The sequence below is a fragment of the Aplidium turbinatum genome, chromosome 14 (genome assembly GCF_918807975.1).
Source record: "Aplidium turbinatum chromosome 14, kaAplTurb1.1, whole genome shotgun sequence".
NCBI lineage: Eukaryota > Metazoa > Chordata > Ascidiacea > Aplousobranchia > Polyclinidae > Aplidium > Aplidium turbinatum.
Window position 1 is genome coordinate 12,106,776 of NC_137485.1, and position 24,382 is coordinate 12,131,157.

The following is a 24,382-nucleotide window of genomic DNA, read 5'->3' on the forward strand; positions in this document are numbered from 1 at the left end:
AATAATGGTTCTTAACCTGAAATCCAATGACCATGGGATGCAAGTAAAGTTTTGAGGGGTCCATACATGTATTGTATAAAAAAAACAGCTACAATTCAATCAAAACGATTCACATTAAGAGTCCGGAAAGTTCTGCATCGTACAACCCTTGCAACATGGGAAACGAGAGACATTATACAGATAGAGATAGGAAAAAGTTGAGAATCACTGTCTTGAAAAGAACCATTTGACCACCACAGGGATGAACCGACGGTTGGTCGATCGGACTATGTCTTGTCAATAAAAATTTACATATCGTTATTTTTGATTCGTTTTGTAGCAATTGTTCTTTTTTTAATTTTGAATTTAAATAGTACTGTAATGTATTTGCTGGATTGGTAGGCCTACCTTAACTGCACGAAACTGACTTTTGCGGGTGGGTTTTATTGCATTCTCTATGTTGTTAGAGAAATAAAAATACACGAAAACAATTGAATTCATGCTTGATAGCTAGTTAGCTACGTACTTCGTTTTACATGGGCAAAGTTGCTTGAAACCAACTCCAAAATAATACATCATTTGCGCATGGTGAACAAGCACTGCTAATAGATTTTGGCATGCAATGAGTTCTTATAACAACAATGTTCCATGTCATACTATAAGCAATTTTGAACCAATCGGCTGTTATCGAAAATAGTTAGGGATGACTCTGCAGCTTCGGCATCATATTGCCATTGTTTTCAACAAACTATTCTGAAATTGAAGAGTTGCTACTGGTGCTCTTTCTCAGCGCATACTTGTGAGAGCGACCATTCGGTTGGGTTGAATTTGAAGACGGTAGTTTCTGTAAAAAAATGTACTGAGAGTTAACGGGTTAAACAATAAGTTGCTGCTGAGCGAGAGGCTTTGTTAGAACTGATCGCAAAAGCAAATATTACTAATACCTTGCATTATCAGGCTATATTGGTTGCTTGCGTTCCAGAATGATGGTCTTTCTTTTGGTCTTATTTGTGCGACGTTAACTCACTATCGCATGCGATATTACACGTTTAGCTCCGAATTTTGAAGAAAAAGTTTTGATGGCCTGATGAAGAGCTGAAATAACCGAGCAGATAAACTACTTTTTGTGAGCACAAAAGTAACGCCAGTCAAAATTAGACTCCATCACTATGAAAGTCGTGGTAGGAACGATCTAATAAATGTGGTATTTTTTTGCGGGGGTGTTCACAAATTTGACAGGATTTTATATTTTGATCTGGAGGCACTACTGTCCCAAGTGCTTAGGGCAGTGGTTCCCAAACTGTGATACGCGTTCCATTGGAGGAATGGAGATACAAGGGAATCTTCCAGGTGGTACGCGAGAAACTCACTTAATTTGACAATAGTTAAAATAAAATAATAGAATTTGCGCGAATCTTCAGATTACACACTGTGCATTATTGTGTCATAATTAATCTTATTTGGAGGGACTCAAACGTTTATGACGCAACATCTACTGTAGGTCAGAGGTTCGCAAACCTTTTTCGTTGCGAAGCTTTTGGAAAATTTTGTTGGACTTGCGACGCACCCGGCGATAGGAATTTTGTTAATTTTTATTTGGTCATGTCTCCAGCCTTCACTTGTCTCGCGGCGAAGTGAACTAGAATTAAGCTATGTGATTATTAAACAATAAATAATCGATTGCTACGGTTTCGTAATAATGAGTTCTCATGCACAATTGCACATGTCAGAGGATAATGATATCTGAGTCTAGATAGGCTACGAAGCGGAATCATTGTACGATGTCCTTGAAAAATCGAAACCACGTACCAGGGCGTCGCGACGCACAGTTTGGGAACCTCTGATAGGTTGTTCAACAGAAACGCCAAAACTTTTCAGTTTTCAATGTTGCTACTTGTGGTAGGCTGGTAGCAGTGCAGTGCAGCCTATTGATTGGTCTTCTAGTTATGCGACAACTAAACAGGTTAATTATATTTAGTCCAATATTAACAATCTTTTTGTTTTGGAGCCTTGTGCTGATATTCGTTAAACTTTCTTGCCTTTTATCAACTTATATATTTTTGACCTTTTCTGGATACACATGGCACGCGAACACAGCATAAAACTGCTAAATGGTACGCAAATAGAAAAATTTTGAGAATCACTGGCGTAGGGCAATTAATAGTTCTGGATTCAGCTTTGATTAGGCGCTTCTTTCACTTTTTTTTTATTTTTATTTTTCAGCTTGTCATTTGCGTACAAGTATGTCCAGCAAATAAATATTTTTTGATAAGTGGCATCAACAACTTCACTGAGCGGACAATTTACTTCATTTCACGTTCCCAGTTTCTGCAAATGCCAAAGCTGTTTCCTCACAGTAAACAGGGGTTTGGAAGAAAAAACCCACAAGGTATCACGTTTTGAAGAAAAAAATTGCTCTGAGGTAGAGAGAAACACTACAAATCCAAATAATCTTTGAAAACGTTACTCTACACCAGGGGTCACCAAACTTTATTCTCTGAGGGCCGGATTGCTGCGAGATTAACACCTGCGGGCCGGATGCAAATTGCGAAAGGATATACAACTATTTAGAATCTCCATTGACTTGAATTGAGCACAATAAATTACAAAGTCAGCGGTGGAATAGCAAAGTTGTGATTAAAATCGAAACGTTGTTGGAAAAGTTATCCCCTGCTGTGATACACTACAGGGCATCGTGCTCTTGAAAAAACATTATATTTTTCCAAATTTGGCCTAGGCTGTTCCCATTTGTGGTGGCCTAATGATAAAGGTGCAATGTGATGTTAGCTCAACAGCAACGTCAGTTCTTTACAAAAAGTTTGGTAACTTTTTTCCTTAACAGTTGTAGTGCAGCTGTTATTTCCCGCGGGTCGTAGTTTGGTGACCTCTGGTCTAGACTAGAGGTTTACAACCACCATCTCCTTAAAAAAAACACACACAACGTTTCAGGTTTAGAAGATATCTCCAGAACGTTCATCTTCTCGGCCTGCTGCTCAGCAAGCAGTAGGCTGGGTTTAAGCGTGGAAAACATAGGCTATACTGCAAATAAAGTTGACTCACAACATCTAGGATTGCTTTAAGGCTGGCGTTGTTTTTTTCAAACCCAGCAGTTATCTGTCTCATTGTTTGATCTATAAGTCTAACTTGTGTAATGTGCTTGTTCACCTGCTTCTAAATTTTTTTGATTTTTTTACAATTAAATTAAAGATTAGTTCTTTTTTAAATACAATCAGTTCTCAGCATAAAAACTCAATGCACCTGAATATTTTCGGCGTCTTCTTTGCTCAAAAGCGGAGATGGAGCTCTTGAAGATCCGATGGTTTTGCTGTTCCGCATCTTATCCGACACCGCTATCATGTTGTCGTAGAAATCGTTCAACTGCATTACACAAACGAGTGTTCAAGTAGGCCATCGATATCACCACAAAGACTATGAATTAATTAACACGAAACTGTGCATTGTTATTCTACAGAGGAGTCAGCCAGCAGCAAGCTTCACTTTCGGTAGAAAGGTTTCCAATTTCAATTTATGATTTTATATCTCGTAATATATGGCATTTTTGGAGCATAAAAAATACTCTCAATCACTGTAGCCTACTCACCAAGATCAACTTTGCAAATTTTTAAATTATATATGAGCATTCACACAGTATCAAATTCAGAAATAGATTTAAGAGTTAAAATTAGAAATCGTTAACATAGGCTACTGCAGATGTCGGTCACCTGCGGCGTGCCGATCAAAATCATTTACCCGCAGCCTTGTGTTTTTTCTTTAAAAACGCATTGAAGACATGAAACCAATAACAACAAGTCAACAATGTGAAGTGACAGTGTCTCAGTCACCACAAAGCATACGCAAAGGTAACGCCCTTAAAGAACATCCTGGACACAGTGGTGAAAAGTACAAACTTTATTGTCTCACGGATTGAATGGTTAATTTACCAACTTTTCTAAGCAGAGTAGCCTACGTATCTAGGACACTCGCTTTTATTACATTCCAAGAGGACAAATTCACCAGCAGGACTTTAATTGCTTTTTTGATGCGACATGTAAACAGTTAATTTGATCCAAATTTAATTAGTTTGCAAGTTTTAACAAGATCACTAATCCTGAAGGAAACTACGTAGGATTAGTTGAAAATTAATAGACCTAGACTACGGCCCACCGAAACTTTGATGAGACTAGTCTTGGCCGCTCTTGGGGAAAAGGTTGTCGACTCCTCACTCCTAACCAAGGGTAATGCTTTTTGCGTTCCAGTCTACAATTTTTTCTTACCTCGCTAATGCTTTTGACTTTTCTTATTTGCGGAACGGATAACGAATCACAGCCGTCAGAAGACACTGTTGTGTCAAGAGAAGTGGTGTATTTCAAGAAATCTGAACACAAAAGAAAAGTGATTTGAAAAATTTATGGCATCATTTAAAGCAAAATTTAAAAAAAATTGTAGCCTATAGGAAAGTGCATTATTGAGTTAAACTTTTTCTAGTTTAAGCTACTTTTTCTCCTATCTAATGTTTGTAAAAACTATTATGTTTGTAACTATCTAAAGTGGGCTTTTTTCATTTTCTTGAGCTGAAAAGGGTTAAGTTCAAATTGATAAAATGAATGCAAGAATCTAGTTAGCATTAATATATCTGATGTAAAAGCATCTCTAAACGTTAGTAGCCTGCAGAAATTATGACAACATCACTTTTTATGCATGTCTTACCTTGACAAGATTGTAGGTTACATATCCAAACAACCACTTCATCAGATAAAGTGGTTGTCTGGGGTAGAATTGCTAAGGTAGGCTACATACGTTTTAAACAAGAGTTGTTTTATCACAAAATAAAGAGCCCAACATGTAGATGCTAAACTGATGTTCAGCAAACGTTTCGAAAACTATGCTGTCTTCATCTTTAGTGCTTTTAATGTTTGTATCCTAGTTATAAAAACTGTTATAAATGTTTGTGGCATATTTATAGCACTGATGCAAACGAATTTATTTTCACAGAAGTCAGTTCAATCATAAACATTTATGATTGAACTGACGTGTGAAAATAAATTCGTTTGAATTAAAAGACATGTAACCGAGTCGTTCATACCAAACATTGTTGTGGGTTTGACACCTGTCAGAAGAATATTTTATTCTCTTGATTTATAGCACTGAAGACAAACATAGTATAATTTTTGAAACGTTTGATAAACATGAGTTTAGTATATATTTTGGGATCTTTATTTTTTTGATTTGATAAACTAGGCGTCCAACCATTTTGCTTCTAAAGGTTTCTCTATTTTGCAAATTATAGGCTACCTATGGGCTACTTATCAACCTAAACAAGAAAAATTTGAGAAAAAAATATCTCAAACATACCTGAGCTTACCTTGTCATAGTAAGTTTCTTCTTCTGAAGGTTTAATCGTGGCGAGGAAATTATAAAAACTGATTGATTTATCGTGAGCGGAAACATACAGTTGTGCCAAAGCTTGATTGTCACCACAAACTGCCTGGAACGAACAATATTTGTTTGACTTTTTGAAAAGAGAAAAAGGTAAAGTTTTTATTTCCGCAATGCAATAAACTGTTTGCCTTGATTGGTATAAAGCAAGAATAAAGAAGTTCACCTATTGCTAGCTTCCCAGCCAGCAAGCCCAACTGAAACCCAGTGAAAATTCAAGTGGACACCTGGGGTTGTGGGCATACCATGTGGGTTATTTATGGGCAGCAAATGTGTTAACATAAGTCTAATTTTTCATATTTGTTTAATTAGCCTAATTGCCCCAAATTGAGCCTCATCCATTCTTAACTTCTTATTAGTTTATTTCAGTTTGAAAAAGAAAGCAAAAAATATAAGCACTAATAGGTTAGGGTTAGATCTGGGTAGCCCAGTTGCAAAATCATCCAACCATGAATCGTAGGTGAGTTTTTCAATAATAAAAAAATGTTTTTACAAAACAAAAACATTTTTATTGGCTGTATGAAAACAACTTTGTCAGTATTGTTTTTATACTTCTAATAATTATTGTAAGGGTTAATGTGGGATCTCGTGTGGGTTCAGTTTGAGCAGCCTAATCGCACAACAATATTTTTCAAAATTTAGTTTGAGTTGAATTACCCAGATTAGTTCAGAATTCAGAATATTAATAGTTTAGAGTAATGCACCATCTCTTATAATGGCAACGTGATGAAAAATGTATGTTAACAGCATTTTAACGCATTTTCTTGCTTGGTAGCCACTTAAATATAAAAAGTGTTGTAAGACAAATGAATCATTGGACCAATCAGAATTTACAGGAACAAAGTTTCAACCAATCAAAATTTGTAGGGAAGACATTAAAAACAGTTCTGATATAAAGTAAATTAAGTCAACGTTTCGTCGTCCACAGCTTGGCGTAGAGTTTTAAGGCAATGGTATTCATTTCGATGACGTGTGTTCGATTCTCACACAAATAATATTTTGTTTTTCTGTGATTACAAAACAAACTTCAAAGCACGGATCAACTCAAAGGTCACAATTGGACAGTAATCATTTAAACATGTTCTGATCGGTTGGCGGTGTCATGGAGTCTTACAGGGAATAGCCATGTAGCCTATAAGTGGCTACCTTTCTCTTTCACCTTCCCTTCAATCATAACGAAAAGTTGCTTTCACTATTCCTAAACTCGAATTCTTTTGGCGTGAAGTTCAACCTGTCTGTGATCCAGATTGAAAAGAACATCAGTTCAACACCGCTTGGAAGCGTTTTTTTTTTCAAACTGGGCTGCCCAGTTGTGTAAAAACTTGAGTCCGCGGACAGATTTAACTGAAACCCAGTTGAGGCTCTACATATTGCCCGTTTGTTACCCAGATGGGGTCCAGTTCTCATTGCTGGCTGAGTTAAGCTTGCAAAAAATCATAAGCTACAGCCTACTCCAAACCCTTTATTTGCTTTTTAACTGGTTTAATGTGCCAAGAAAATTATAACGAGCTTGAAATTGAAAATTTTTAAACCATTATTTTTGTTATTTATAGACTAGTTGCTGATTCATAAATAAAACTATAAAAATAAGCATTTCCATAAGGAATGTTTTAAGGGAAGAAAGTAATGCAGTCCACAGCAATTTAGTATTACAACTTTAATCTCAATTTATTTAGGTATATTTTTCGACGTTTGTGGATATTATTGAGCTAACAAACAAACTACCAAAATAATTTGGACATTTCACTGAAAGCTACCAACCGAAAACCTACGCTAGCTGTGTCTTGCACTTGTTTTCTCAGCATGTTTGCCACTTCTGTCAATCTATGAGCAAGTTGTGTTGAACGATTGGCGTTTTCTCTGGCCTCAAAAGCTTTGGACATGGCTTTAATTGCCACTGTGTAGGAATAGCAAGCCATAGCCGCTACTTGAATGCAGTTTACAGAAGTTCCACGAATTTCATGAAAAGCTGTTGTCGATGACCTCGGCACTTTCCACCACAATTGCGATTCAGAATTTGAAGATGTCGACCTGCTTGGTGTTTCAGGATTTTGCCTTTTTCCTGGTGATGCTTCGTCACTCATACCGTTCTTCACAGCATTGAAGACCAAACAGAAATGTTGGGTCTTGCCACCATATTCTTAGTGGTCACTGATTTACATCTTACTGGTTAGAAACATAGAAATATTTAATTCATTAGTAGATTATTTTAAAATTACATTTACTGCTTTCAGGGTTTTGGCAACAGAATGAACATAAAAAGTAAATCGTTATGAAAAACCAAACGTGTTTTATTACATCATAAACATATTGTATGACTTTCTTCAGATCTACCAAGACACGAAAAAACAGTAGAATGTTTAATGCTGTTACAATAATTCAGCTTATGATAAAAAATAAGCTTAAAAGTAACATTAATTAATTATCCTACCAAGCTCAATAAGAGAAAGCGAAGTTTATCACAAGCCAAAAAAATAATCCAAAACATGACATGAAATGAAAGCGAACACAAAATTTTCTGTTTTCAGCTATGTTTTCGATCTTTTGCAAATTCCCAGTTGCGATTATTCAAAGATGGCCTTATTCAAAAATAGGCTATGTCATGTATACGACGACTCAGTTTGATCGAACCATACATAGGCTACTTTTCTTTGGTTAACAAAAACGTTATTCAAAACTTCAAAAAAATAATTTTTGCGATTCTTATGTTGTCATTAAAAATGATTATAAGTTTGACGTCTTTGTTGAACCAAAATTTTTAACTTCCATTTCTTTAGAAAGATAGTTTTGATGATTATAGTCAAATAAAATCAATCTTTGGCCAGAAAATATGCAAAAATATACCAAAACGTGGTAAAATTTGTCACAATTTTCTGGGAGCGGGCCCTCATCAGAGCTTAGACCCCCTACTGAGTGAGTTGTTGCTTGTTTCGTAACGGTACCTCAACTTTTGAATAGTGCATTTTCTCTCTGAAAAAATTTCATTGGTCGGAAACTCTGCCCCCTCAAATTGTTTTCTAAATTCGCTACTGGTCAGCACTGTGTCTACAAACATGGCACCCAGCGTCATTGAAAAAATAATTTGGGTCTGATCTTGATGAGAAGCCGGTCTCCAAAACAACACTTTTAAAGAAAACAATGTGAATCCAAAGATTATGCAATGTTTTTGCTTTCTCGTCCCTTCTGAAAAGATTTCTGGGCCTTAAAATGCCTCCGTGCCGAGCACAAAAATACTCTCTAAACCCCCTGCCTAAGGTAGCCTACTGATGACATTACGATGATTTTTAAAATAAGTGTACACTATTCGGCTTTCATTAAAATGTTTGAATGCCGTGTGGCTACGTCGTTGTCGCTACCACAGTACCATGCCAACTCAATGGGAAACATTACATACAGAAACATCACAGCAAGTAGCCTATTTAAAACAACTATACTTGTCAAAAAATAAAGAGCCCAAAATGTAGATACCAAACTCATGTTTAGCAAACAAACGTTTCGAAAACTATACTGTCTTCATCTTCAGTGTTAAAATTAAACAAAAGATTTGCAATAAACAGCGCCTCTAACGAGCCCATCGTCTTCCAAATTCTACGTCTTTAGGATTTTTTCTCATACAACATTACAATATTGGTAGCATTGGACCCTCCAACCGTTGGTGAACATTTTCTCTCCTGAAAAAAAGCTTTTTTAGCTAGCATTATTTTAACGAAACTTAGTCGATAAATGAATCTGTTTACATGCTTTAAGGCAGGCCTAGATTTCCATCACGCATTGAAGCGGTAATCTGATAATGAAATTTTCTACGGTTCGAGAAAAAGTTTTCTCTGCCTATAAAACGTTGAATGGTAGTTTTATCCAATATTTCAGATAGTTCCTTGGTTTCGTATTATCTATTTCGTATTATGGTTTCGCATTATTTTTAACACTGAAGATGAAGACAGTATAGTTTTCGAAACGTTTGTTTGCTGAACATGAGTTTGGTATCTACATTTTGGCTCTTTATTTTTTGATTAGATTAACCAGGCGTTCCAACCATTTTGCTCCTACTTGTTTTTATCATGTTTGGTACCGTAGGCAGGGCATAGGCTAAACTGCATTTTGAATTTTCTTCTAATGATGTTTTTTTGCCGATTTTTGCTGATCGTGATTGATAAATATGATTTTTCTTTTGTTAACTCTAACTTATTCTTTTTAGTTTTTACCAAACAAAGCATTAAACTGTAACGAATCCTCAATGAAATTGTTTTTCTACAAGGAATTGGTAAAATGCATGTGATTCCTTGGTGATGTCATAATGCACATAGTGACAAAACAAAAAAGTTATACTGAATTAGTAAAATAACATTTGCTTTTACACAAAAATTATTTTGCAAAGGAAAGGATTGAAACACAGTTCTGTGTAAAGGAAGTGAATGTCCGTCGCTGCTTTACTATTAGATAAGTTAATTATAAAATTGCCAACTAAATCCAAGCAATGAGGCAACGTTGATAGCCTACCAATTCAGCATGCCACAAATGTGCTATATTGAATAAGCGTAAGCAATTCAGACCTTCAGTGAAACTTGAGGCAGTGGCAGGGTAGCTTCTGAACGAAGCAGAGCTGTTGACGAAGGTGGAAATTTTCTCAAAAACAGATTGATCAGGAAAAATCAGATGGCTATGGTCTACTGCGAATCATAGGGAGGTGGAGGTCTAATGTTAGTAGGCCTTTAGACTATGACTTTTTAATTTGAACTTTTTATGTGTTTAGCAAGCCTGAGGTACGGTAACAAAACTCCAGGCAATATGAATAGGCTTATTCTTTGACGTACCGTAACCCCAAATAACTTGTTAGTTTTCAATGAACATCTACTCAGGTTATCGTACCTGCTTTTTTATCAAATCTTAGGCAGGCTATCTTACAACGTTTTTACCAATGCGAAAAAGTTATCTATAATAGATCTCTTTGATAAAGATTAGTTTATAGTCTATTTTTTCGCACAGTACCGACATACTAGCTGCTTTTCATTGATAGGTAATACACGGAGTGAATGACAACGGATTTTTTCTGCGAAATTTATAGTTTATGCTGAATGCAAGACTTGAGTACCAGTATTAAATACTGAAGGCTTTAGACTACTTCAGGCTTTTCATTTTGATTGCTGTCATAAAAAGTTTATAATTTTTGCAGGGTGACTAAGTTGAATTAATAAACTCTGAACCCAAAACATCTTTGGTCAATTGATTGGTAAGAGGCTATAGTGTGTGAAAAATATAATTATTAATATTGTATCGGGCTGCCCTCGATCCTATCCTGCGTTTATGAAATAGTGAGCAAAATGATGTTTCAGTATGAGATTAATGACTACTCATATCCCAGTATGGACTGCCAACCAAAATCGAAAAAATATAAGAAACAAAACTACAGAACTAGTCGACGAAGTCTCAAAAAAGAATTTGAGAAATTGTTAATTCCAACGTTTGGATGCAAGTTGACGGGAAGTTTTTCTGATAAGTTCAAAAGTAAAAATACTTATTTCAAATCGAAAAAAGGACCGAAGATACTTCCTGACAACCTAGCAGACTTTATAGTTGACAACGAAGCAGATCAACCAGCTTTGACAGAAGACGAATACACTCAGTGCATGGACGTGCTTACCAGTAGTGTCAATCGAAAAAATCAAATCTTGCAAATTTGCCAGATATTAGGTAAGTTTGCTTTGTCAGGTTTAAGTCTACATCCACGTATTTGGCAAAAGGTTAACCTTTGCAGTGCATGTGAAGATAAGACTGTGCAAAACTAGAGGCACTGGAATACCGTGTGGCGACTTGCTTTGCTACATTTTCTTACAATTTGAACAGCTGGAGGTTACCACAAAAAGTAAAATTTGGCATAACTTAAACAATAAATTTCTTTTCCTTTTTTTAAATGTATTCTCAGTACCGTAAATAAATTTGCTTGAAATTTTGTGCTTTTCACCGTGACGCAATCGGATTGTAGCCTGAAATCTCCACCCAGCAGTTACCACTAGGCCAATACGACGAGAAGTCAACCGTGCTATTTACCGTGATGCAATGGGATTGTAGCCTGAAATCTCCACCCGGTTACCACTTGACCAGTGGTTCCCAACCTGGGGGTAAATTACCCCTGGAGGGTAATATGCAATACTTTGAGGGGTAACGCGGCACCACTATCACGCTAAAAATTAAATGTTGTTCTCCATTACAAGCGATCACTGCAATTTTTTTCACCTGAAGTGCGAGCTGCAGTGATAAACAATGGTTGCCACCAGTGGCAGCTGTCATACAAAAGGCTGCAAAGGCTTTTGTTTGTGACATCGCGCTGCATTTTGTATTTTTGTGGCATATTGTATTCTGCTAGGCTAGTTACCAGAGTTGCCAGTTCTGCGGTTTTTCTGCGGAATTGGACTAGAACAGACTAAAAACGATATTTTTTTGCAGTGATTGTTTCTAAAATTTTACTGAAGAGGAATGAATCAAACGATGTAACTATGAGCATCAATGGTTAAGTTCTTTTACGAAGTGAAATATTAAGGGTAGTATGCTATAAACTAGCCTAATCGCTACGTTTATTTGGGTAACGGCTCAAAAAAGGTTGAAAAACACTGCACTAGGCCTACCGGTATATGACGAGAGGTCAACTGCTGTATTATCATAATATCATTCATTATTATTAATATAGTAAAAATCAGTAGCGCACCCAGAAAAAAATTTAGGAGGGGGCTAATTCAAAATTGTCGGCCGAGTGATCAGCGACAATAGGCCTATGCCAGTGGCGTATCCTGGTGAGTTGAGCAAGGAAAGCAATAAAATTCGTGAGGATACGAGCGTGCCGAAGGCACGCGTACTCTAAGGCAGAGATGTACGTATGCGCCGCAAATTCTACGCCGCATACATGCGGCGTAGACTTTTTGTTTGTGCTAACGCTTGCGGCCACATTTTTTTTGGATAGTTTGCGCTTGAGGATGCGCCGTAAAGTTTTCGCGGTTTTTTAGCGCATAGCGTCAACGCATACTTTTTAATGTCTTAGTTGTTGTTTGCAATTTTTTTTGTCAAACTGCGAAATGTTAACGTCTTGCAATTGCCCATTGTTCTAGTGTTGTGTCACAGTGTCATCTATTGTTCAGTCAGCTGGAGTTTGTTTGTATATCGCACTATACTGCCTTTGACGCTAGAGTCCCACGTGGAGACTGAAGTCTTTCAGAAAAAAAGGAAGAATTAGTTAAAACAACTTAGGCCTACTGAGAAATTACTTAGTAAATTACGGGTCAGAACAGGAATGTAATGTAAGCAAGCAAGTAGGTAGGTTGGTAATGCCGCTCCATGTAAAATGTAAACAATGACTTGGCTTCGTAGTGTGAAGTTTTTTTAGTCAAGCAGTGTTGAAGGCGTTTGTAAGCAATTGTGAGCACTTTAATTTATATTAGTTAAGTCTTGCATTTTGGGGCAAATCAGAAACTTCTCAGGCAATGAGCAGTGTAGCCTATGTATCTAAACAAACTCAAATATTTGGTCTCCGACCGTGATTGCTTGCATGATGTTGTACTTTGTATGTTATATGTAGTACAATACTTTGCCGGTTATTCTTGTTGTAGGCTATGTAGCGTAGACTGCGTAGTAATGTGTAGGCCTACATACAGTAGGCTATCAAGCTAAGGTAATTTTTACTTGACAATTTATACATTCTGTTGCGTAAGTATGTAATTATATATGTTTTGTAACTTGATGAGCAGTTTAGCAAAACATGCATCCAAGGGCCAATTGTGAGAGGCTTTTGAGTAGCCTACTGCTAATAACACTAGTAATGCTAACTATCCCTGAATGCTAATAACAAAGAGTTGTGCAGTTCAGAATCTAAACTTGCTTGTGTCTGGCAGTTTTGTCTTCCATTAACCCACTTTTTAAAAATCTTATCAGAAAAAAGCATAGAGCTTACTGAGAGAATTATGGCATTAAAAGCAACATTAGTCTTATTCAAACGGAATTATTTTAAAAAGAGTGTTTTTTATAATGGATTTTTAGGGAGCGACAGTTAGTATATTACTAGGAGCGACAGTTAGTATAATACTAGAATTTTCTTGATAGGCATATGCTACAGTTTCTTACACTACACTATTGTATTCAGGGAATAACTTACGGTAATACTAATCTCCAAGTGAAATGGAGCATGATAATATAAATCCATGGCCCTACATGGAAAAGTATTTTAAGCTCTTTCGAAAGACAAAAACTTATATTTTCAATGCCAGATGTGCCTTCCGGCCAAAAAGATAATTTCTTGTAACGAGAAATCGCAAAGTGGCTTGAAAAGTGTGTTGTTTCGAGTGGTTTATACCGTGTGAATGTTTGGCACCTAGCAAACAAAATAAGTTTGCGCTAGAGTATGCGCTAACGCTGACGCCGCCAACTTTTTTTACAAGTTGCGTTGACGCATGCGGCGTATAGTTTTTCGAACGTTTGCGTTTGCGCTGACGGCGTCAATATTTTTTGTATGCGCGTACATCACTGCTCTAAGGGGGTTCTGGGGGAATGCCCCCCGGGAAATTTTTGCAAAATTACACTCAAATAATGGATTATAGTGGTTTCTGGAAACACTTAACGTTAAACGCGTAAACGTTGCTCTGCTTTTTTCCTTTGCTTCTCATTTGTTTCTTCGGATAGCAAAAACGAAAGCAATGGGTGCGGTACGAATCTCTGCTTCCGTAAGCTTCCAACTTTTTTAAAATTAAAACCTAGCTGAAATCATACGGGGACACGGGTTAGAAACTGTTCTAATTTGTATTCAGGTAAAGAAATTACGAAATCGTTATACTGAAAAATATGATCTTCTCTTTTTTCAATTTTGACGGTGGAAGCAATGCTTCCCTTGCTTCCATTAAGAATACGCCCTTGGCTTATGCCTATTCCTCTTTGATTCATATCTAAAGGTAGGCTACTCACGGCCCACAACCCACCGGTTGCCGATACCTGTGCCAAGAATCCAGCGGAGCGTTCAAACTTCCTTGAAAAAATATTTGATTTAAATGTTTGACTGCGAGGTAGAGCGAACCATCACTTATGATCGCACAGACTACAGAGTCTACTGTATATCTATGATGTCACAATTGTTCTTATTCCTCCCGTACTTATTGGTATCTAACCAGAATCAAGCAAAAGGTATAAATGGAAAACATACAAAAACTTCATTTTTGGTGGCGGGTTTTTTTTGGGGGAGGGGTCTTAATCCCCCTTAGCCCCATGCTGGGTGCGCTACAGGTAAAAATGAACATATTATATGTCATATATTTTCGTACATTTCTTCTAGCATCACATACTTTGTACGTACGTGGACTGGTCGCATAGGCTTCACATGAGCAGGCGACATAATTATAGGCTAGAGGTAAACTTCATTTCATAATAGCACCAAATTTAGCGATAACACCATGACCCTCCAGCAGTGTTGTACGCGTCAATGAAATAAATTGACGGCGTCAGCGCGAATTGCCTAAAAACTTCACGGCGTAAAGTACTGCGTCAGCTCTTAACAAAATTGATGGCGTCAGCGCTAATTTCTAGCGCTATTTTAGCCAGGGTCTCACAAAACAGAAGTATTTCAACCAAGTTTAGGCTAACAATAGCTATAAATAAAGAGCAGGTATTATGTTTTGATACTGTATTGTAATTGGCTGCTTAGCCTATTAGTTATTGCCTTGTAGAAACACAAGCATTTCAAAATGTTTGTCCGACAATCTGTTGCGTTTGGGACGCATAATGTCCTTTTCTAGTGAAAACATGCCTTCCACAGCTGCGCTGGATGGTATTGGTGTGTTGTATTTCAAAAACAAGCCTTGAAAACGTTTACTCGGTAAGGTATCACTGTTCTATTGTTCCAAGCGTGCTGTGATGGTGTAGCATATACAGTAGGCCTATATATCTTTTAACGAGGTCCATTGCACCAACATCGCTCTTTTCAGAGGCATAGAGCTCTTGAAATAAAGTATCTTCAACCTCCGACATTCATTGATTTTTCGCTTTCTCTAATCCCTCGTTCTCGATACTGTTCACGGTATGAGTGATCACCATTTGGCGAACCTCTTCCGTTTGTATTCCAGGTAGCCATTCCAACCAACGCGAAAGCCGGTAATTCGGATAAGTCGCGCTGGCCAGAATACATTGTGAAACGAGATTTTTCATGGAAACAAAAAATGACGCATTGACACTTGACACTTAAAATCGGCAAAATAGTTGACGGCGCTATCACTTCCGTCAACTAAAAAATAAATTGACGGCGCTAGCCTCAGCCGCCGTCAACGTACAACACTGCCCTCCAGTTGTCGGCATTCATTTACAGTGAACAATCCCCTAGTAAAACGTTTTTTTTTGTTCTAACAAAATAAAATTCGATTGTTTGTATGACTTTGAAATGAAACGTAATTCTTTTAAGACACTTCATTCGAAATAAAACGATATCAAAACAAAGAACTTTGGTGACAAAACGAAATTTCGTCTTAAAGCATTTTGTTTTGAATGCTTGTAAGCCCAAATAAATTTCTTTGCCTGCCTTGCTCTTCTTTGCCATGAGCTAAAATGCTAAACGCATCAAGATGTGCTCCCCTCACGACTATCAGCACTCTTGATAACGCACCATAGCCGATCTTCATAGCAAATGTTTATTTATACAATTCTTAAAAATATCAACTAAAGCTATAAAATTATTGGCGGTTGTTTTTGTTTTTTTATTTTTTTTGTAGCATTTCTTTTATTTCCCTTTCTATCGTAAATTTTTCTGAAGGTGTTGCGACCGTGCCAAATTTCTTTCAACTTAATGACTTACTCCCGTCACAAGCACGGTTTAACGTTCGCGTTTCGTCGCTTCTACCTTTTTCTCGACCTTTGCTATGTTGACGTGTATTGTTTTTTGCTGTGATGGTCAGAAATAAAAACAACTGAACTGAAAATAATTGGATAACTCGATGAAGGCATGACGTTGGACCACATACTTAGGATTTTACCTTGTTTTCGCGTTTTGAGTTTCATTTTAAGCCCGGAAAGAAATATTATGGATGCCAGAACGAAAATTTACACTAATAGGGTGACTATTTTTCGGAACGATGGTAGACGGAATTTGGTACCGAAATGAGTAGCTACGAAGATTGGAAATAAGTTATTTTAATTTCTAACAGCTCAATAGATTATGTTTAAGTACAGTGTTTCGTAAACAGGTGAATGGTTCACCCCAGGGTGAATAAAATGTTTGCAGGGGTGAACCAACCAAAAGGGGTGAATAAGGGTGAACCGTCAGAAATGGATGATAGCTTGCGAGCAAGGTGGATATTCAGGGTGTTCCACCTGTTCAGTGAACAGGTGAGAATTTCCAAAAACAAAATCCATTCTAAGTTTTTCATTTTTTAATCAAAACTAATTGTTTTTTATAAATTTCAATATTTTTTATTGTTTGATTCTTTTATAAATTTCAAAAAACTAACTGAAAACTAAAAAGACAAATGCACTGAAATGTGTGAACTCATCGATGAGAGTGGCATTAGAAGGACCGATTCATCCGCGATTTGCAAAACTATTTGCGAAAGTTCAGGAGCATCCCAGTCACTAGTAAACAATTTTCTGCAGTAAATCGACAACTGAACTGTTGTTTTTTTTGCTTATTGTAATAGTGAAGTTGTTTTGCACTGAGTGTATAAGTACAAAAATTTGGTGACTGTGTTTTGTAGCTTTATATCTCTGGACTCGAGAAATTGTAGATTGCAATGGTAAAACTTAGCTTGAGTTGATCTTAACTAAAATCGAAACAGCCTAACTCATTTTGTGCTGCTATATATAGACGAGATAGTTTTATCATATCATAAGACAAGGGTGAATGAAATCTGGAGATAGATGCTAGGGGTGAACAAAACTAAAAAAGTTTAAGAAGCACTGGGCTAAGTAACTTTTCTGGTGAGACTGGATAAAATAGTCACAAGAAAAAAGATGGCTTTTAGGTAGTCTTCTATCAAACTTTTGTGATGTCGGCAATTCGGCGTATAGCCTACAATACAACACGGGCGGTTTGTCTCAATGAGAAGTCGTATTTTTCAGCTGGTGAAAGCCATTCTTTGTGTAGGCCTACCTGCTAACGGGACCTATTTCGCTAAATGGCTCTCAAGCTAAAATATGTTAATTCTCAAACTGGCTTGTTTGAATTTTAGGCATTGACAAGGAAGCTATAAGAAGAAAAAGACGCTCTCACAAAGTTCAGGCTCTCCAAATAGCTGCAACTAAACAAACGAAAAGGAAAGGTAAATCTAAAACTTCCCAAAATCCTGAAAAAAATTCATATGAAGAAGAGGAACGTTCACTTGAATCAAGAAGCGAAGGCAAAGGCGTTAATACAGTGATCTCTTCTGCTGATGGTTCTGTGGAGGCGATAAGCAACGAGGAATTACCTGAAATGGTTTTGTCTGAACTGGCAGTTGACAATCATCTACTAAGGCCTACTTCAAACTACAAATCGTTGCAAGAACCAAAAAAACTTAACTTTGTTCAGCTTATTACGAGGTCGAAAGCCGAATCAGTTGCTCAATGCATAAAAAACGCATCTACTGAAATTCAACGACACGATTTGTGATCGCCAGTAACTTTCTTTATGCGCTTGCTGTATTGCACCAAAGTTTGCATGGCAAACTTAGTTGACATGGTACAGTGGCTACATTTCAGTTGATAGGTATTTATTATTATCAAACTGAGAAAGACCCTCGGAAGAGTCTTTGATGTGTCTTCGATACCTTTTGAGCAAATCATTTATTTTTTTACATTCGTTTAGCGTCTGCAGGCGTTGAATCAATGTAAAAAGTGATAGATTTGTTCGCTGGGTCTTAGTCTACTTGTAAAAAGTACACTTCTACAAGCTTGAAACCACTGAAACACGCCCGGTTATGGTTGTTAGGCTATTACTAGTTGTTGCTATTAGTGAAAGACAGTGAGTTGCTGACAGGGGGATTTTCTCTCCATTGAGTGCTGCTAAATTGAAAGCTAGCCTTGTAGTGCGTTGCTCGTTGCCGAGAGTTGGAACATTCGTGGCTTGTATCGCTGCTTTCTTTTTTGAAACCAGGTATTTACTGAATTGGCCTCTTGAAGAGGTTTAAAGGTGAATGATTTCGTTTCGGCAAAGTCGCCGTTCAAATATATTTTAGTATGCAATAACTCTTCACCTCTACCATGGCTTCACAAAATATTTCTGAACTACATTAGGGTTTTTGTTTGTTTAATTTCACAAGTTACCGCAGCCACAACAATTCACTATTTTACGCAACAAGATACATGTAAATGTATTAATGAGAGTGCATAAACTATAGTAGGCTACATATGAAGTGCATATAAATGTAAGCGTTAGTTAGATCATGGTCGCAAACTCTTTCAATATAATATGGAAAAATTTCACATTTATCTATTCAACAAAGAGTATAGGCCAAACAACTTTAAGATATTTTAGACAAAAATAATAAATATGCTGACAATGCAGTAGCGGCTTCGGAAAACAGTTGGAGAAGGACCAGAGTTTTAACCAAGGAAATTTATAAGATTAATGGACAAATTCAAAACTTTATGTCCGAAAAAGCAAAGTTGGATAGGAAAAAAAAGATAGAAAGAAGTCATATTAAACAAATGTAGCCTACAACAGCATAGTAGGCAAATGCTAAATTAGTAATCAGTAGGACAAGGTTTTATTGCATTAAAATCATGAGAAATTTGCACTTAATTTTAACAAAAGTTGCAGTAAAAATTTGCAAAAACTTGCCCTATTAATCAGACTTGCAATTGGAACCAGCAGGAGGGGGGAGGCAATGCTTTCTGCATCATCTTTTTCAATTTTTTTATATTATTATGATTTTTTAATATTTGGATCCCAACCTGAAATCAACTCAAGTTGCAAGGGAGGGGGGCGGTAAAAGCGTTCTTCTTTATTTTAAATTTGTTCTTCTTGCTGCTGTTATGATTTTGTGATTCTAGTCACGTACTTTTCCTGCTGCCTGTTACGTAACAATTGTTACAGGCAGTCCAGCAGATTGGTTCTTGCTTAGTTATTTAATTTTTAGTTGTGTAATATTTCATCATCTTTTTACCTCATGGTGGAAAAACCCGAGACAATGCTAACAATTTTGACGTAACAGCAGCGAGTACAACAAGGGTTTTTCACGTGTTGTTTTAGGATTTATTTCGTCACCAGCAAGGTCGTTGAATTGACCGGAAATATATAGCCATGTGAGAGATTGCGTTTCTAAGTTTGTAGAGTAGTGACAGTGCATACAGCATTGAGTCAATCAATGTTTCCATAAGGATTTAATGTAGATTGAACTCAACGAAATCTAATAAAGTAGGCTAATGAGTAGCCTACCGCTAGGATAATAATCAGTGACGATCGGTGAGGGAAAGCAAGGAAAGCAGTGCTTACCTGAGCGAAAACTATGCAAAATATAATGACTGAATTCTAGGTTTAACTTATTATTTTTATCAAGTCTATTTTAACTTGAAAATTACTGTGTTCGTGACTAGAATTACTCGTAACGCTTGTGAGTAGTCTAAGTCCTCACCAAACCGCATGTCTTGCCTATAAATGCCAATTAACGCAAACGCTTTTGTCAGAAACCATCACTGAAGCTTCAGGGAAATCAACTTTCAAAAATGCTTACCCTACATTGAAAAACGCCTTCGTTTTATCCAATCCTCAATCGTTTTGCAAAACGACACCAGCTGCTTAGCCAATCAGATGTGTTATCTGGTGTTATGGTTAAAGTTGCTTTCCCAGTGACGTCAATGCGTATCTCATAGCGGCTGCTTTTGGTTTCAGGCGAAAGGAATACAGCCTCTACGCATGAGTGATTTTCGGGCTTGTAACTATAGGCTACTGAGTAGCCTACGCTGAAAATAAAGCTGGTTCTCTTACCAAAAAAAACATAGATTCTACAATAAAACATGCAATTCCAAAGGGTACATTAACCAACCAGTACTGAAACAGCACAAGTGTTTTTTAAATTCTTTGGGTCAATAGACTGACATCACAAGTTCAGAGCAAACATACTTGTGTTCTTCAAGAATGGACTAGCTTAATTTATAGGCTAATTATTTGCTCTTTACTAGTGCACCAGTCCAATGCATGTCGTAAATGCTTACAGATGACATTGACAATAAGTTTTTGTGCTCAGTCTAAAAAAGCAGCCAACATTCTAGACTAGTCCCAGTTTGATTGATTGATTGAATCTTTATCCTCGGACTGGGAAAGTCCGAAGATTTTATTTTGGAAATGCTCTCAGAGCGCACCAAATTGGAAGTGTTTTTCAAAATTTTCTGGGGGAGGCCCCCCAGACCCCCCGCTGGAAGTGTTGCCTTCGGCAACACGCCTTCGGGCTTCGCCCGACGGTTACGCCCCTCGTGCCTACTACCTTGCTGCAGCATATTTCCAAGTTGCTTTCCCAATGGTTTAAGCCACCGAACGTCACTGATAATGCTAGCAGTTATAATTCTTTAGTTTAATTTGTTGCTGCGTAACGCATAAGGGATACTTGTTTTTACACTGTTTTCTGTTGCAGAAGTTTAATTACTGTAACTAAGTTACAAAATCTGCAAAAGTTTTTTGGTATCAAAAATGAGTGAGAATGACCAGGGGCGCCGGAAAGCGAGGGGGCGGCCGCCCCCCTGCCCTCAATTTTTTTGCAGATGGAGGGGCAGGGGGGGCGAAGGTGCCTTTTTAAATTCATGTGTAAGCCACCGCACATTTTGCAATATAACAATTTCTGCTATTCGCTTTTAGCCTAATTATAATCATTCATTTTTGCCTCAAAATAATATATACGGCACAAAATTTTGCAACACAGTACAGGCCTTAAAACTCGTTTTTTTTCGGCAGCCATCGTAGCCTACCGGGAGCTCCTTCTCGGCGGCCAAATCTGCGTGCTTGGAGGCTAAAATAAAAATTACGATAGCACAAGTAAATAGAATTAAACTTGAAACAATGCAAAAATGATCACTTAGCGTTGTTGAAATCTGGGCCTGGGCGACGTCCTACAATAGAATCGTTGCACCACGCAATAACTGCTTTATCGGGATTGTAATCCAATACAGCGGGACTATCTAACGACACTCGCATGAGTGTCTCCAATGTGGCTAATTTTAAAGAAGTTCGCCACTCCCCTAGAATTCTCTTTAGCAACGAAAAATAACGTTCGACATGTGTTGACGATGACGGCAAGGTAATAAAATAAGTATTTCAATGATGTGAAGGACATTACTAAAAGAAGCATAATTTTTGCAAAATATGATCAAAAAATGTTTTTCCCTCGGATGTCAACTAACCTAGTTCTCCTTTCTAACTAACCTAGTTCTCCTTTTTAATGTCCGACAACATCGAATCGACATAAAAGCGACAATATTGCCAGCCGATGTAAATTAGCACTTCGGATTAAGACTTTGTTAAAATAAACGTCGAGAATTACAAACAAGACTTACAGCGCTGGTGATCGCAGATGGATATATTCCATCAATAACAAATATTCCTGCACAATGCAACAGTGGCGATTATGACGCACTGACCTAATTTTGCGTCACTCTTTGATACTACATATTTTTGACAGTTAATCCACGATTATTCTATTGCGAAATGAAAGAATTGGCTAGAAGAGACCGGCGGCCAAACTTGGCCGATTGAGGAGGTAGCACCGGCGGTCATTCAAGCGCTACTTAGCGGCCATGGCCGCAGGCTGCTTTAAGGCTTGACAGTAGGTGACATCATTATATGGCATGATGCCCTTCTTTGAATACCGGACACTTGTAGGCTATCATTACTCAATAGTGAGCTGATAGATGAGCATTGTCGCTATATCTAATCTTAAAACTTGAAAAAAAATTGGCCTTTTAGTAAACAAAAGTGCCCTTTTTTCATAATCTTGCCCCCCAGTCAAAAATCGTTCCGGCGCCCCTGAGAATGACAGTGTTTAAAGGGCGCGGAAACCCAAATTAACTTTGCGAGTTTTTTGTTTCAGCGTGATGTCATTGTGTACAACGTGCGTTTTAGCAATAAAAAAAATCCAAATTTTGTTGCCCTCGTCTCGCTAAAGCCGCTTTTGTTTGATACCCGTTTGCGAGGTCTCGTTGCGCATCAAGCTGTGATGCTGTTCGCTGTGACGTCACAAGATACACATAGTTGTAGCCAAAAGTTTAAGACCAGACTTGATTTATGACAATTTTTGCATTACTTCAAAATACTGCATCAGATATAAGATGATGCATAAAGATGATGCAACTGAAACAATATATGATGCAGTATTTTGAAGTAATGCAAAAATGGTCATAAATCAAGTCTGGTCTTAAACTTTTGGCAACAACTATATGTACCTTGTGACGTCACAGCGAACAGCATCACAGCTTGATGCGCGCGAGACCTCGCAAACGGGTATCAAACAAAAGCGGCCTTAGCGAGACGAGGGCAATAAAATTTGGATTTTTTTGCTAAAACGCATGTTGTACACAATGACATCACGCTGAAACAAAAAACTCGGAAAAAGTTAATTTGGGTTTCCCCGCCCTTTAAAGAGAGGGAATGCAATTAAAGTAGGAAGGTGCTGGGCCAAAAGGAAGAGCTTGAATTAAACACATGGCGTATATGAAGATTAAACATGATTCTCCAGAAGGCGAGAAGCTATTTTTTTCAATGTCAAAAGTGCTTAGCTACCTGCAAAGCATATTCTAACGTTCCCGGTAAAATTGCTAAGTGGTCTGAAAAGTCACAACACGAAAATATGCATCTGTTCGCGCTACTTTAGCTAACAGCGTCACTTTTTCGTGTTGTTTGCGCCACTGATAACGGCGTTAACTTTTTAAGCAATTCGCGCTAAGGCTGCCAGCATCAATTTATTTTGTTAACGCATACAACACTGATGGCCCAATGGGTAGCCTATACTTTGTAATGCGGAAAAAAATGGAAGTTTGGCTTTGTTGACAGCAGAAAGAACATCAACCAGTTTTAAATGTAAAGTTCGTTCAGAATTAAATTTTAGCTTTGTAGGCTATTCTACGAAGTAATCAACGTTTTTTTTATTTAGAATCAAGATAATGAAACATCTTCTGTTCTGACAGGTGTTAACTGAAGATGATCTAGCAACTTTTTAGCTGTTTATGATTGAACTGACTCGTATGAAAATAAATTCGTTTGTTTTTATTCAGAACAGTGATTCAGTAAATCTTAATATTTATCCTGGCAATTAAAATTTTACAATGGACTTAAAAGATTACAAATTTGATCCTGCCTTCCTTTTGCCAAAATGCCGTGAAGCAAGTAATTACCGTATGTCAGTAGCGTAGCCAGGAATTTTGAAAGGGGGGTTTTGACGACCCAGCGGCGGGGGGTCTGGGAGGCCTCCCCCAGAAAATTTTGAAATATTACTTTGAATTTGGTGCATTCTGAGAGCATTTTCAACAAAAATGTGGTTACGAATATTCCTGTAAAATGGTGGTGTCTGGTGGCATAGCAAAAGGATAAAATCATGTTTTCTTCGGCATTTTTCGGAAATAAAGCTAAGTCTCTATGTTTTTTTGTTGCTAATTCCTGGCTGAGATGTTTGGTATTGGCAAAACTTGCTCTTTTAATGCAATTTTGTTTAAAATTAGGCATTTTTTTTAGACTGAAAGCATCATTCTTAATATCGTGACGTCACACGCGTGCCAAAGGGGGGTTGTAACCCCCAAACCCCCCCTGGCTACGCCACTGCCGTATGTTATTACTTAGTAAAGGACGAATTAAAACTGCCAAGGCCAACTATCCTAAAGTTAAAGGTAGAAAATTTCGCACACAATGGTTTAATGACTATCTCTGGCTGGAGTATTCAGAAGCTAAGGATGCCGCATTTTGCTTCCCTTGTCGAGTTTTCAAGTGTTGATATTAGTTAAAGTTCATTCTATTAAACTGCAATACTGCTCCACCGGTGTTCAATGATTTTTTGTT

The 24,382-nt window shown here is 37.4% G+C and overlaps 2 protein-coding genes across 2 annotated transcripts; one reads left to right on the forward strand and one right to left on the reverse strand.

Moving 5' to 3' along the window:
* Nucleotides 1-420: 420 nt before the first annotated feature.
* LOC145783158 (uncharacterized) lies at nucleotides 421-7,729 on the reverse strand. Its single transcript, XM_082594949.1, has 5 exons — nucleotides 7,188-7,729; nucleotides 5,332-5,464; nucleotides 4,254-4,354; nucleotides 3,238-3,357; nucleotides 421-823 (listed from the first exon to the last, which is right to left on the reverse strand). The coding sequence occupies exons 1-5, from the start codon at nucleotides 7,497-7,499 to the stop codon at nucleotides 728-730; spliced, it is 762 nt and encodes a 253-aa protein (XP_082451075.1). The 5' UTR covers nucleotides 7,500-7,729; the 3' UTR covers nucleotides 421-727.
* A 2,360-nt stretch (nucleotides 7,730-10,089) lies between these two features.
* Nucleotides 10,090-18,896, forward strand: LOC145783537 (uncharacterized). Its single transcript, XM_082595436.1, has 3 exons — nucleotides 10,090-10,112; nucleotides 10,746-11,103; nucleotides 17,598-18,896. The coding sequence occupies exons 2-3, from the start codon at nucleotides 10,776-10,778 to the stop codon at nucleotides 18,014-18,016; spliced, it is 747 nt and encodes a 248-aa protein (XP_082451562.1). The 5' UTR covers nucleotides 10,090-10,112; nucleotides 10,746-10,775; the 3' UTR covers nucleotides 18,017-18,896.
* Nucleotides 18,897-24,382: the final 5,486 nt, after the last annotated feature.